At 57.1% G+C, this 13,566-nt stretch overlaps 1 protein-coding gene across 2 annotated transcripts; it reads left to right on the forward strand.

Annotated features, from left to right (window-relative positions):
• The first annotated feature begins 161 nt into the window (after positions 1-161).
• Positions 162-13,478, forward strand: RASIP1 (Ras interacting protein 1). Of its 2 annotated transcripts, none has more exons than XM_043600364.1 (12): positions 162-293; positions 499-639; positions 1,305-1,990; positions 3,405-3,760; positions 6,393-7,046; positions 8,287-8,324; positions 8,557-8,708; positions 8,813-8,928; positions 10,464-10,707; positions 10,914-11,086; positions 12,341-12,488; positions 13,062-13,478. In XM_043600364.1, the coding sequence occupies exons 2-12, from the start codon at positions 503-505 to the stop codon at positions 13,259-13,261; spliced, it is 2,904 nt and encodes a 967-aa protein (XP_043456299.1). In that variant the 5' UTR covers positions 162-293; positions 499-502; the 3' UTR covers positions 13,262-13,478. The 2 variants fall into 2 exon arrangements, with proteins under 2 accessions (XP_043456299.1, XP_043456300.1); XM_043600365.1 differs by having other exon boundaries at positions 8,825-8,928.
• The last annotated feature ends 88 nt before the right edge of the window (positions 13,479-13,566 follow it).

Genomic DNA, 13,566 nt, shown 5'->3' on the forward strand with positions numbered 1-13,566 from the left:
ACTGGGAAGTCAGTTCCCTGTGTCAAGGCAGTGCCCAACTAGCTGAGATGTAATTCCAGAATCAAGGAGTAGAGAAGGGCCTGCCCTACGCAGATCTCCTCCCCCAGGCCCGGTCCCCTCACAGGACGCCCCCTCCCAGCTCTTCCTGCCGGGTTTCCTCTCGCCTTTTCCTGTCCCCCACCCAGTGCTGGGAGCCGGGGCAGAGGCAAAGGCTGAACGGGAACAGCGGGGTCAGGAAGCAACCAGGGCCAACGGAGCCAGGGCCCCGGGGTGCTGTTGGGACCTGAAGCAGGGTAAGAACCGGGGAGCCAGGAGTGCAGACCCCTCCTCCCTCAGACCCAGTGGCCAGTCCCCACCCATCTCCCATCCCAGCACCCAGGAGCTTACCTCCCATCCCTCTCCTGCACCCAGACTCGGGAGTTTGAGCCCCAGGCCCCTCCATCCCAAACCCCACTACTCGGGACCTCAGGAGTTGGGGTCTTACCCATCCGTCCTTAGGGCCATGCTATCTGGTGAACGGAAAGAGGGCGGAAGCCCCCGCTTCGGGAAGCTCCACCTCCCCGTGGGCTTGTGGATCAATTCTCCCAGGAAGCAGCTGGCCAAGCTGGGACGCCGCTGGCCTAGCGCCGCCTCTGTTAAGTGAGTGCCCACCTCCTCCAGGCCCCTGTCCCTCCTCCACCTACCTCCCAATTGTCCTCGTTTCTGATCCAGTCTCTGCACCGGGTCAGGCCAGGGGCCCCCGAGCATTGACTGCAGTTCCTTTCCGGAATGGGCAAGTGAGGTGGCGGGCTGGAGGAGACAGACAGTGGGCCACAGTGCTCTCAGAGTCCGGTCGGGGAAGAGCCGGGCCTGGATAGGGGCCCTCGCTGGATGGACAAGGCGATGGGGATACAGGGGCAAGGGTTTGATTCCCCTTCCTTCCTCCCCTCCCTGCTTACCTCTTGCAACTTCCTTAGGTGCCACTCGCCTTCATTTATTTCTCTCTCTCTCTCTCTCTCTCTCTCTCTCTGACTCTGGCCTCTGCCCAACTCCATATCTGTACACTCGTGTCTCTCCCCCTTCTGTGGGTCTCTGTCTCCCTCTTTATCTGTGTCTCTGTCCCTCTCTTTCCCTGGGTTTCTTTTGCTCTTTCGGTCTGGATCTGTGTCCCCTCTCAATGGGTCTCTCTGTCACTCTCCGGGTCTCTGATCCCTCCGTCTGGGTCTTTGCCCACCTCCTTCCTTCGTCTTCTGCCATCGGCCTCCATCCTGGCCTGTCTCTCTCGGTCTCTTTGCCGCCTCTCCGCTCCCCTGGCGGGTTCCCAGGTCTTCTTCCTCGGACACGGGGAGCCGCAGCAGCGAGCCGCTGCCCCCGCCGCCGCCGCACGTGGAGCTGCGGCGAGTGGGCGCGGTCAAGGCGGCCGGGGGAGCCTCCGGGAGTCGCGCCAAGCGCATCTCCCAGCTCTTTCGGGGCTCGGGGACCGGGGCCACGGGGTCCGGCGGCGCGGGAGGCGCCGGGACTCCGGGGGGCGCTCAGCGCTGGGCCAGCGAGAAGAAGCTGCCTGAGCTGGCCGCGGGCGTGGCCCCCGAGCCCCCGCTGGCCGCCCGCGCCACGGCACCCCCGGGGGTCCTCAAGATCTTCGGCGCCGGGCTGGCGTCGGGCGCCAACTACAAGAGCGTGCTCGCCACTGCGCGCTCCACGGCACGCGAGCTGGTGGCCGAGGCGCTGGAGCGCTACGGGCTGGCGGGGAGCCCCGGCGGCAGCCCAGGCGAGAGCAGCTGCGTGGACGCCTTCGCGCTGTGCGACGCGCTGGGCCGGCCCGCGGCGGGCGGCGTGGGCAGCTGCGAGTGGCGGGCGGAGCACCTGCGCGTGCTGGGCGACTCGGAGCGACCGCTGCTGGTGCAGGAGCTGTGGCGAGCGCGGCCCGGCTGGGCGCGCCGTTTCGAGCTGCGCGGCCGCGAGGAGGCGCGCCGCCTGGAGCAGGAGGCCTTCGGGGCGGCGGACAGCGACGGTGAGCCGGCGGGGGCCCGACTGCGGGGGCGGGGCGGGGCCTGTCCTGGAGGCGGGGCCAGCGGGGAGGCTGGGCGGGGCTTGGGGCCGGGGGCTCAGGGGGTCGGGATCTGTGGGGGCTGGAGAGACCAGGGGTAGGCTGGAGGCGGGGCCCCCGGGAGAAAGCGAGGGGGGGGTGTGAATGGGAGGAGCCTAAAGCCCCGGGTCAGGTCGGGGGCGGGGCTGGGGCTAGACCGGGGTTATTGCCAGAGTGGATGGGCGGGGCTTGTGATGGGGTGGGGGGGTCCTGCTGAAGAGGGTAACCCAGAGCCAGAGGTGTTGAGCGGTGGTGGTCGTCCGCGTGGCTAGAAGGCCTCTCGCGAGAGTCAGATTAAGCCTCTAAGGGGGAGGAGCCTGGAGAGTGAAATGGTGGGCTTGTTTGGGGCCGAAAATGATCCACGCTTTAGGAGCGCCTGAGTGGCTCAGTGGGTTAAGCCTCCGACTTCGGATCGGATCATGGTCGCTCGGTCCGTGAGCTCGAGCCCGGCGTCGGGCTCTGTCCTAACAGCTGGGAGCCTGGAGCCTGCTATAGATTCTGTGTCTCCTTCTCTCTGCCCTTCCCCTGCTCATGCTCATGCTCTCCCTCTCTTAAGAATAATTAAAAAAACAGATCGAAGCTTCAGAGGATCTGACCTTGGAGCAGGTGGATCTAGGCTGGGTTGGCTGCAGACTGTGGGTGGGCGATTTGAGGGTGCGCATGGGAAATGAAGACGTAACACCATCAAGGGCTTACATGCTGGCCTGGCCTTTGAGGAAACGTTCCTGGAACAGGAGGTGGTCCCCTTGGTGAAATAGTAAGTTCAGAGCAGGGCCCGGCAGGGATGGAGCCTGGCTCTAAGGGGCTGCTCACAACCTTCTAACGCTTTTCTGTTTCTGAGCCTCCCATCGGGGAGACAGAGTGGTGTAGCCGTCAACCTCCTGAGCTCTGAACTCTGGCTTGGATTCCGATCCGTTCTTTGTCGGTTCCGCTCTGCAAAACCCTAGGGGGAGATGAAATCGGAAAATGTATAAAAGGGTTTTAGCACAGGGCTTGGCACATAGTGGTCGCCTAATAAAGAATGGCAATTACAACCATCACTGTCTTCCCCCCCCTCCCCCCCAAAAAAGCATTGGTTGAGCGCCTACTGTGGGCCACACATTATTTAGGGCCCTGGGGGAATACAGTGAGCACAAGACAGATGAGTTTCCCACCCTCCTAGATTTCGCGGCCTAGTGAGATGTGCCGGGCACAGGGAACGGCATATACAGAAAACTAAATGTGGGAAGCAGCCTCACCTCTCTGTGGTCAATTTTTTGTCTCTTTATCATCTCGGCTCTGCGAGCCTGTCTCGGGCTCTTTGGAGTCTCTTGCCTCATCCCTCTCGGTCTCTCCGCAGGCACGGGTGCCCCCTCGTGGCGGCCGCAGAAGAATCGCTCCCGGGCGGCGTCCGGAGGGGCGGCCCTGGCCAGTCCGGGCCCGGGGTCCGGGTCAGGGCCCCCCGCTGGGTCCGGGGGCAAAGAGCGCTCGGAAAACCTGTCCCTGCGGCGCAGCGTGTCGGAGCTCAGCCTGCAGGGTCGCCGGCGGCGGCAGCAGGAGCGCAGGCAGCAGGCACTTAGCATGGCCCCAGGGGCAGCCGACACCCAAATCGGACCTGCTGACCCTGGCGACTTCGATCAGTTGACCCAGTGCCTCATTCAGGCTCCCAGCAACCGTCCCTACTTCCTGCTGCTCCAGGGCTACCAGGACGCTCAGGTAAGGCAGCCCCTCCTACCCCGGAGAGAACTATGCTCCGGCCTTCCTTCGACCTTCCTTCGTCTGCAGGGCGACAAAATTACAACTCCCAGAATCCCCTGGGTCGCGGTAGTCTCAGGTTTGCGGGAAGGCGTGGGCCCAGCAAGGTAGGGTTCCAGGGTAGGAGAGGTCATTGTGGGAGACAGGGGATGGGGGGGAAGAGGTGAAAGTCGTGGAGGTTGGTGGCTGAGAAAGATTTTGCTGGAAGAACAAGTGGGGAATGGTTCATTTCATGCAATGCTGGGGGAAAACACTGCCTTTGTCTGTCAAGGGGGAATGTGAGAGCCTATCGTAGAAAAGGGATCTCCTTGTAAGCGTCTATTTCTTGATGAGGAGTAATTGAAGTGTCTATCTTGTTTGGGAGGAAGATAAGTTCATTGATGTATGGGATCTTGTTCTGGGTAAGCGTCTATTTTCTTGGAAGGAGCGGACCAACCCGCTTTTTAAAGGTGCTGGTTTACACTGGTATGATTTGACTCTTGTTAGGGGGCGTAGGTGGTACGGATGCTTCTGTTTTCTATATTTGGGTGACAATAGAACTTTGCTTGAGTGTTAGGCAGCAGAGAGGGAGAAAGGATTAGCAGATTGTAGAAAATGATTCGTGGGTTAGTGGGAAATTGTTTCATTAATAGAAACGTAATGTACTCTTGGAAAGACTCATTTGTGTGTGTGTGTGTGTGTGTGTGTGTGCGCGCGCGCGCGCGCGATGATTGGGGGAGCCATGTTTGTGGAGTTGCCCAACTTTGAGTAACAGCAGTACAGCCAAGTTCCACAGGTACTGCTGGGAATCAATGGGAAAGCCCACTCTAGAAGGTAGTGGAGCTCAGCAAATAGTCCCATTTGTGCTGTCAGAGAGTGATCCAGTTGGGTTCGGTGGCCTGTGTGTGGGTGTGTATGAGTGAGAGGTTAAGACTATTGAGAGAAGGGCTTGCGTGGAAGAATTCATTCCTCCTTACTGGGGCAAGTTCCTTACAGGGAGGGGTTTGCAGGCAAGGTTGGAGGATAGGAGAGCCTGTTTTGGGAAGAGGGGGAACATTGGGAGCATCCATTCTTTTGAATGGGGTTCATGAGAAATTCCTTTCTAAGAAAGAGGCTTCTATGGAAGTATTCCTTCCTGGGGAAGAGGAATCAGAGGTGAATCTCTTAGGGGGGAATTTATTTGCACTCATCTATTCATGAGTGGCTATAACCCGGGAGTTCATTGTGGGCACTGTGGAATCCCTTCTGGGGTTAAGTAATTTTAGAAAAGGGTTGCATGTATTTCGGACCATTCCATTGCTTCAAACAGGGATAGATAACAGGAGATTTTACCTTCGGGAAGGTGGTCATACTGGAAAGGTCCATTTTCTAGAGACAGAGGAACAAGTCCATTGTAGGAAGGGGTCTCTTTGGAAATGTCCATCCATGAGGAAAAGGTAATGCGTGAGCTCAGGGCAGGATTTAGGGATATCAGGATGACTATTCTCCCAACGTGAATAGAGAACAGAGAGTCTATTTTAGGAAGGGGGCCAGACTGAGCTCTTCCATTTTTGTAGGATGGAGATGGGAGAGTCATTTAGGAAGGGGTCTTCTGGAATGCACCTCTTCATTTGGTGGATGAAATGGGACACTCCATTATAAGAAGAGGGTCTCCTTGAAAACATCTGTTAATAAGTGGGGTTACTAGAAGAGCCACTGTATGGAGAGCTCCATGGAGATGTTCTTTGTTGGGATGAGAATACTGAAAGCATCCATTGATGGAAAGAGTATCTTTGGAATCCTCTATCATGGGAGTGGGGGTAGTAGGTGAGTCCATTGTAGTATTATTTCTCCTTGGAAGTGAGTTCAGCATGGGGTGGGGGTAAATAAGGGTCCTTTGTAGAAAGGGGGTCTCCCTGGAAGTGTATACTCATGGGGTGGAGATAATGGAAGAAACCTTTGTTCAAAGGGGCAGTCTCCTTAAAGATATCCGTCCCGTGTCTTGGAAATATTCAGAGCAGCTCTTATTAGAAGGGGAAATGTCTTTGGAAGTCCCCATTATGGTGGTGGAAGGACTGGCAAATGGGGCCAGGGGTAGAGAAATGGGAGGGTTCGGAGGAGAAAGATGTCCTTGGAAAGTTCCATTCTTTGAGGGGCAAGTTAATGGGCCGTCCACTGTAGTCATGGGGGTGTGGTGCTCTTGGAAGCACCCCTTCTTTGGGCTCTATATCATGGGAGAGTGCATTGTGGGAATGGATTTCCTTGAAAGGGACCATTCAGAAGAGGTGAGAAGAGGGGGGCGTCTCCTGGAGAAATGTCTCCTGGAAAACATCAATAATGTCAGGGAGGGCAATCACAGAACTCATGTCAAGAAAGGGGTTTCCTTATACGCAGCCAGTCTTCCAGATGGGTGTTCTGGACCAGTCCATCACAGGAAGTGCCTCTGAAGAGTCCACTCATGGTTAGGGGAAGCAATTGCTGAGGCTTTGGGGATCCCAGGAGATCTCCTTGAAAGCATTCATTCTAAGCGAGGTGGTGGATGGGAGAGTCCTTTGTGGCCAAGGGTCCCCTTTGGAAACATCCGTTCCTCACGGAGCTGTGTCTCTCCTGTATCTTCACCTTCCCTTCCCTCCAGGACTTCGTGGTGTATGTGATGACGCGGGAGCAGCATGTCTTCGGCCGGGGCGGGAACTCCTCGGCCCGTGGTGGGTCCCCGGCCCCGTATGTGGACACCTTTCTCAATGCCCCCGACATCCTGCCGCGGCACTGTACGGTGCGTGCGGGCCCTGAGCCCCCGGCCATGGTGCGCCCGGCCCGGGGTGCCCCGGTCACGCACAACGGGTGCCTCCTGCTGCGCGAGGCCGAGCTGCACCCTGGCGACCTGCTGGGGCTGGGCGAGCACTTCCTCTTCATGTACAAGGACCCCCGCGCCGGGGGCTCGGGGCCCGCGCGGCCGCCGTGGCTGCCCATCCGTCCGGGGGCCTCCCCGCCAGGCCCCGGCTGGGCCTTCTCCTGCCGCCTGTGCGGCCGGGGCCTGCAGGAGCGCGGCGAGGCGCTGGCGGCCTACCTGGATGGCCGCGAGCCGGTGCTGCGCTTCCGGCCCCGCGAGGAAGAGGCGCTCCTGGGTGAGATCGTGCGCGCAGCAGCGGCCGGCGCCGGGGACCTACCACCGCTGGGGCCGGCCACGCTGCTGGCGCTGTGCGTCCAGCATTCAGCCCGGGGACTGGAGCTGGGCCACCTGCCGCGCCTGCTGGGCCGTCTGGCCCGGCTCATCAAGGAGGCTGTCTGGGTGAGTGCCTCCAACCGCCGTCCAGCCCCGTCCGCTCCCCGTGGGCTTCCCCCAGCCTCTCGCCGCCCCCCGCCGCCCGTTTGGAAGTCGAGCAGGATGAAGCCGCCTCTCCCCCGATGCTTAGGAGGGGCCTGGGCTCTCCAGTAAGGGATCTCGCGGGGTGCTGGGAGTGGGAGATTCATCCGCGGTGCCGGAAGAGACGGCAGCGAAGAGCCACCTTTGCGGCTCTGGGATAATGGGAGAAACGATTCTGGGAGCCGGGGGAAGAGAGCTCCTGGGATGAGAAGTCAGGAGAGACCGTTGTGGGAGGTGAGGCGGGCAGCCCGTTGGGCCCGAAGCTTTGAGCAGTAGTGGGCAAGACCGTGCTTGGAGGCGAGGGAGGACAAATCCATCGGACCTACAGATGGAAGTACCTGGGAGAAATCATCCAGATTTCTGGATTTGGGGGGGGGGGGGGGGGAGGTTAAAGTCGCCATCCAATGGAGCTAGGGCTTCTCAGAGCGAAGGTTGAGGAAGGGCCTGGGCTGTAAGAAGAAACTTCTATTCAAGCAGAAGTGGGCCTGAGGGAGGTAGACCGCCTGCAATTATAGGGCTTTGTATTTTATTTTCTTTTTGTAAGTTTATTCTATTTCTTTTGAGAGAGAGCGCGCGCACGGGCGCAAAAGTGGGGGAGGGGGGGAGAGAGAGAGAGAATCCCAAGCAGGCCCTGCACTGCCCGCGCAGAGCCGGGTGTGGGGCTTGAACTCAGGAACTGTGAGATCGCAACCTGAGCTGAAGTCCGAGGCTCAACCAACTGAATCACCCAGGCGCCCCTAGGGCTTTGTGTTTTAAAAGGTATGGAGAGGTGAGGGACGGACGCCGGGGTGGCTCAGTCGGTCAAGTGACTGAGTCCCGTTAAGGAACTGACTCACAGTTCCTGAGTTCAAGCCCCACATCCAGCTCTGTGCTGACAGCTGGGAGCCCGGAGCCGGCTTCAGATTCTGTGTCTTCCTCTCTCCCTTCCCCTCCCCCACTCACACGTACACACTCTCTCTCTCTCAAAAATAAATAAACATTAAAAAAGAAAAAAAAAAAAAAACGTACAGAGAGGTGAAACCATTCTGAAACCTGGGGGGTTAGGGTCCATTTGAGCGTGGAGAGGCTGTGTCAAAAAGATGCTTCCAGAAATACCAGGGTATTAACTCATACGTCTCTTTCCCTCAATTCCACGCGCCTTGATTCTGAGCTTACTGTTCTATAGGAAAAGATCAAGGAAATCGGAGACCGCCAGCCAGAGAAGTAAGAGAAATTCTGGGAAGAAGGGTTATAGAGGGATGCAGGGGTGGGGCTCTGCAGGCAGGCTCTTCCTTGGCCCCCAACTTTTCCAGCTGTGAAATGGGAATTGGCCTCTGTCCTCAATTAGATCCAGAGCTCGGGGTTTGGACACTATGGTGGGGGTTGGGCAGAGATCGCCCCACCCCCATGACTATAATGGGCTGTCCCGTTAACGGGTCCTTTTCTCCTTCTCCAGCCACCCTGAGGGAGTCCCCGAGGTGCCCTTGACTCCCGAGGCTGTGTCCGTAGAGCTGCGGCCACTCATGCTGTGGATGGCCAACACCACGGAGCTGCTGAGTTTTGTACAGGAGAAGGTGCTGGAAATGGAGAAGGAGGCCGACCAGGAGGGTGAGCTCTGACCCAAGCTCAGGCCTGTCCGGGATCCCTGTCATTCCCTCTACTTGGGGACTTGGGCTCCTGCCTGTCAGCCTCTGGTTCTCTCTTACCCCCAGGTCTGTCCTCAGACCCACAGCTCTGCAATGACTTGGAATTATGTGATGAGGCCATGGCCCTCCTGGATGAGGTCATCATGTGTACCTTCCAGCAGTCTGTCTACTACCTCACCAAGGTTGGTCTTGTCCCCTGCTGCCTGTTTGACATAACATCACTTCCTGTTTGCATGACATCGTGTTGCTCTGACGTCACTTCCTAGTTGACGTTGTGAGATTTCCCGCTTCTCTGACATCACTTCCTGCTCACCCCAGGGCTTTGCTGTCCTGACACCCCTTCCTGTTGGAGCCTACATCACTTCCCGCCTTTCTGGCTTCTTCTCCTGTCTCTGCATCTGTCCCCTCTTGACAAGTGAACTTTACTACCTGGTCGTATCACCCTTATCACTTTCTCAAGCTCCTGTTTTCTTTTTCTTTTTTTAAATGTTTTTATTTTTGAGAGAGAGAGACACACACAGAGCGCCAGTGGGGGATGGCCAGAGAGAGAGGGAGACACAGAATCCGAAGCAGGCTGTCGGCACAAAGCCCAGTACGGGGCTCGAACCCACAAACCGTGAAATCATGACCTGAGCTGAAGTTGGACGCTCAACTGACTGAGCCCCCCATGTGCCCCTCAAGCTCCTGTTTTCTAAGTCCACTCTTCAGCGACTGGTAAAATAGAGAGAAGATAGATAGATAGATATCAAATAGTGTCAGGCACTGTCATTTAAACTAAAAGTCCTCTGTAATCAGGCTTCGCTTCCTGTTTGCTGACTTCATTTCCTATAGCTCCGAATTCGCTCCCTTTTCCAAGCCACAGACCTTCTCCCTGGAGTGCTAGTCCTGAGGACCCGCTTTCTTCCCCAGGCCCCCAACCACCCTTGACCTTGATATTGCTCCTTGGAATTCTCAGGGTTTCAGGCTTACCTGAGTGGGTCTGAGTCCCTGTCTGTAAACGGAACGGGGATCTTTGGGGACTGATCAACGTAAAGATGTTCCTTAAGCAGCCTTGATTTGTGAAGCCCTTTCCTCCAAGGCTTCGCTTCCTGTACATTCCTGCCACGTGTGGCTTTGTTTCTTCCTCGGCTCTGACCTCATTTCCTGTCCTTGGCCCGATCTCACTTTCCACTGGCTCACTGCCACTTTACTCCCACTTCCTGGCTCTCTATTCTTTTTCTTTCCTTTGGGAATTCTGGATAAATCATTCTCTGACTGAAGGGGGCCTCTTTGTGCAGCGTCCTTTGTCCTCCGTGAGCTGTCCGTGTTGAGAAATACAAGTCCTGGGGCGCCTGGGTGGCTCAGTCAGCTGAGCGTCGGACTTCAGCTCGGGTCCCGATCTCGTGGTTCTTGAGTTCGAGGCCCGCGACGGGCTCTGTGCCGACAGCTCGGAGCCTGCTTCGGATTCCGTGTCGGCCCCTCTCTCTCTGCCCTTCCCCCACTTGAGCTCCGTCTCTTTCTCTCTCTCAAAAAGAAATAAACACTGAAAAAATTTCAAGGCTTGAGGTGTCCCAGGCCTGATGAATGCCGGAAAGCCACCTGGAAAGTAGGGATCTGCTCACAGAGGCCTTTAGGGTGTTGAAGGTAGAATGGGCTCTAATTCCCAGAAGCTCTGCCGCCCGGAAGCTTCCAGAAAGGTTTAGTCCAATCATTTGTTTCCATCTCTGTATCTTCTTAGACTCTGTATTCAACGCTGCCTGCTCTCCTGGATAGTAACCCTTTTACCGCTGGGGCAGAGCTTCCCGGGCCCGGCGCCGAGCTGGCGGCCATGCCTCCGGGGCTGAGACCCACCCTGGGCGTGTTCCAAGCAGCCCTGGAACTGACCAGCCAGTGTGAGCTGCATCCGGACCTCGTGTCTCAGACTTTCGGTTACTTGTTCTTCTTCTCCAATGCGTCCCTCCTCAACTCGCTGATGGAACGAGGTGCGGGTCAGATCGGGGAAGGGGCAGGGAGGAAGGGGCGGGAGCCATCGGGACCCAAGTCAGTTCAGAACATACCACAGGATCAGGCCTCATCTTTAGAGAGTCTGGAGAGCAAGCTCCAGATCCCAAGCTGAAAAATAAGAAGGGTCCGGGAGGCAGGAGGGCAGAGTCCACGCACCCATTCCCCTTCCTAACCTTCCCCACAGGTCAAGGCCGACCTTTCTATCAATGGTCCCGAGCTGTCCAAATCCGGACCAACTTGGACCTCGTCTTGGACTGGCTGCAGGGGGCCGGGCTGGGCGACATTGCCACTGAATTCTTCCGGAAACTCTCCATAGCTGTGAACCTGCTCTGTGTGCCCCGCACCTCCCTGCTCAAGGTGATTCCCGATCCCTGACCTCTGACTCCCCAACCCCCCCCCCATCCATCCTCTGTATTCAGCCCACCCTTGACATCCCCTTGGCCCTCACGTTATCCCCAGTCCCAGCGCAGACACCGTGGGTGATGCACTGGCAGTTAGAAGCCAGCTCCAAGCGTCCAAAGTGCACCTGAATCGCAGTGGGACTTCCGAATCATAGTTTCCAAGGCCCCCTCCCTCAGTCATGCTGGTTCCAAGGAATGCGACAGTCAAAACATTCATTGAACGGGGCGCCTGGGTGGCGCAGTCGGTTAAGCGTCCGACTTCAGCCAGGTCACGATCTCGCGGTCCATGAGTTCGAGCCCCGCGTCGGGCTCTGGGCTGATGGCTCAGAGCCTGGAGCCTGTTTCCGATTCTGTGTCTCCCTCTCTCTCTGCCCCTCGCCCGTTCATGCTCTGTCTCTGTCCCAAAAATAAATAACGTTGAAAAAAAAATTTAAAATAAAAAAAAAAAAACATTCATTGAACGTAAACTAGATACCAAACACTGTCAAGCACTGCTCATTGAGTGCTGATTAAGGCTCATGAAATAGGTTATTCATTGACCATTTGTTACAGACAAGGAAACTGAGATTCGGGCAGGATAAGTTCCTTGATTTCTTTTGTTGCTATTTCTCAGACTTTTACAGAGCGTTTAATAAGCACCCGGCCGTGTTCTAAGTATTTTACGATCTTGCCATATTGAAACCTCAGAACAACCCTATTAGGTGGTGCCTAATCCCTCCACCCCCAATTTACGGATGAAGAACCTGAGGCACAGGGACTTGCCAGAGGTAATGAGTAGTCAAGCCGGGATTTTTGAACCCAGGCAATCTGGGTCCACCGCAAGGATGACTTGGTTGTCATCTCAGTTCAGTAGATCCAAACTTTATTTTTAATTTTATTATTTAAAAATTTTTACATTTATGTCTGCACAGAGCCCGACGCGGGGCTCGAACTCACAAACTGTGAGATCATGACCTGAGCCGAAGTCGGAAGCTTAACCAACTGAGCCACCCAGGCGCCAAACAAATCACTTTTTTTTTTTTTTTTTAAAGCCGAGAGCATCCCCTTTGTCACCATCACTTTGGTGACAGCCTGGCTTTGCAGTCACAATCTGGCTGCACAGACACCACGGCCGACCCCCTACATCGGTACCCTCTGGGGGGGCCTTCCATTCAGGCTTTCGCAGCTGTCCCATAACGACCACCGACTTCTCACCTCATCTTCCCACCAGGCTTCTTGGAGCAGCCTACGAACTGACCACCCCACGCTGACCCCTGCTCAGCTTCACCATCTGCTCAGCCACTACCAGCTGGGTCCTGGCCGTGGGCCACCACCTGCCTGGGACCCTCCCCCTGCAGAGCGAGACGCTGTGGACACAGGTGAGGCACGGTGGGGACAGAGGCACGGGGGCTGTCAGCTGTTTTCTGGCCTCAGGACCTAGGAATCCATAGCCCCTTCCTCCTTCTGACCCAGGATTCTGGACCCTTAACCCTTTCCTCCCTGGAGACCCAATAAGTGATGGGCCCCAACTCCCTCCTCTGCCAGGATACGGGATTTCAAGCCCCAGCTCCTCCTCTCCCCCCCCCCCGGCCCCCCCAAGGTTCAGGCCCCCAGCCCCTTCCCCCGACAACCTACCCTTCTCACCCAGGGGCTCGGGTTCCAGGCCCCTCCACGAAGGAATCCGTAAAACTAAGTTCCCAGACCTTCCTTCCTCAGACTCAAGAACCCAACTACCTCGCCCGTTTCCCAGGCAGCGGTGGCCTCTCTTTCTTTGTCTGAACTACAACTCCCATGATGCTTGGGGAACTCCCAAGACTCGTGTTTGAGTGGGTCCCGCTCCGGGAATTGCTGGTTGAAGTCTGTCCTTCCCTCGGGCGTGACGCAGCCTCTCCCTAACACTGCTGCCTCACGCCCATTTTCAGAATTTGACGCCGTCTTCTTCTGTCTCCTAGGGGACATCTTCGAGAGCTTCTCTTCCCATCCGCCCCTCATCCTGCCCTTGGGCAGCTCGCGCCTGCGCCTCACGGGTCCCGTGACGGACGACGCCCTGCACCGCGAACTGCGCAGGCTCCGCCGCCTCCTCTGGGATCTTGAGCAGCAGGAACTGCCGGCCAATCACCGCCACGGCCCTCCCGTGGCCACGCCTCCTTGAGGACCAATAACCAACGAGCGCGCGACCCTTGAAAATTCTTCGGCTTCTGCTCCCTGGAGCCCGCCTGAGCTCAGGGCTCTCTGGGAGTTGTAGTTCCTTCCCCCGCGTGGCATGCCGGGAGTTTGAGTTTTCGGGTAGTAGAGCATGGGACAGTGGGAAGACGGGCTTGGGAGGTGAGGGCGAGGAGCAAGCAATAAAGGTATCTGTGGTGTTGGCACCGCCTCGCTTGTTAAGACTTGGGAACGCTGGCGATGATGATTTTCTGCGGATTAGAGCACCAGGTTCCTCGACTGGAGCGTTGAATT

The sequence above is a fragment of the Prionailurus bengalensis genome, chromosome E2 (genome assembly GCF_016509475.1).
Source record: "Prionailurus bengalensis isolate Pbe53 chromosome E2, Fcat_Pben_1.1_paternal_pri, whole genome shotgun sequence".
Lineage (NCBI taxonomy): Eukaryota > Metazoa > Chordata > Mammalia > Carnivora > Felidae > Prionailurus > Prionailurus bengalensis.

What these genes read in the sequence shown, in the direction of transcription:
- RASIP1 (XM_043600364.1), top strand. Translation starts at nt 503, where the DNA reads ATGCTATCTGGTGAACGGAAAGAGGGCGGAAGCCCCCGCTTCGGGAAG. An exon ending in CCTAGCGCCGCCTCTGTTAA is followed by an intron (nt 640 to 1,304) that starts GTGAGTGCCCAC and finishes GCGGGTTCCCAG; the next exon opens with GTCTTCTTCCTCGGACACGG. An exon ending in CAACTCGCTGATGGAACGAG is followed by an intron (nt 10,708 to 10,913) that starts GTGCGGGTCAGA and finishes CCTTCCCCACAG; the next exon opens with GTCAAGGCCGACCTTTCTAT.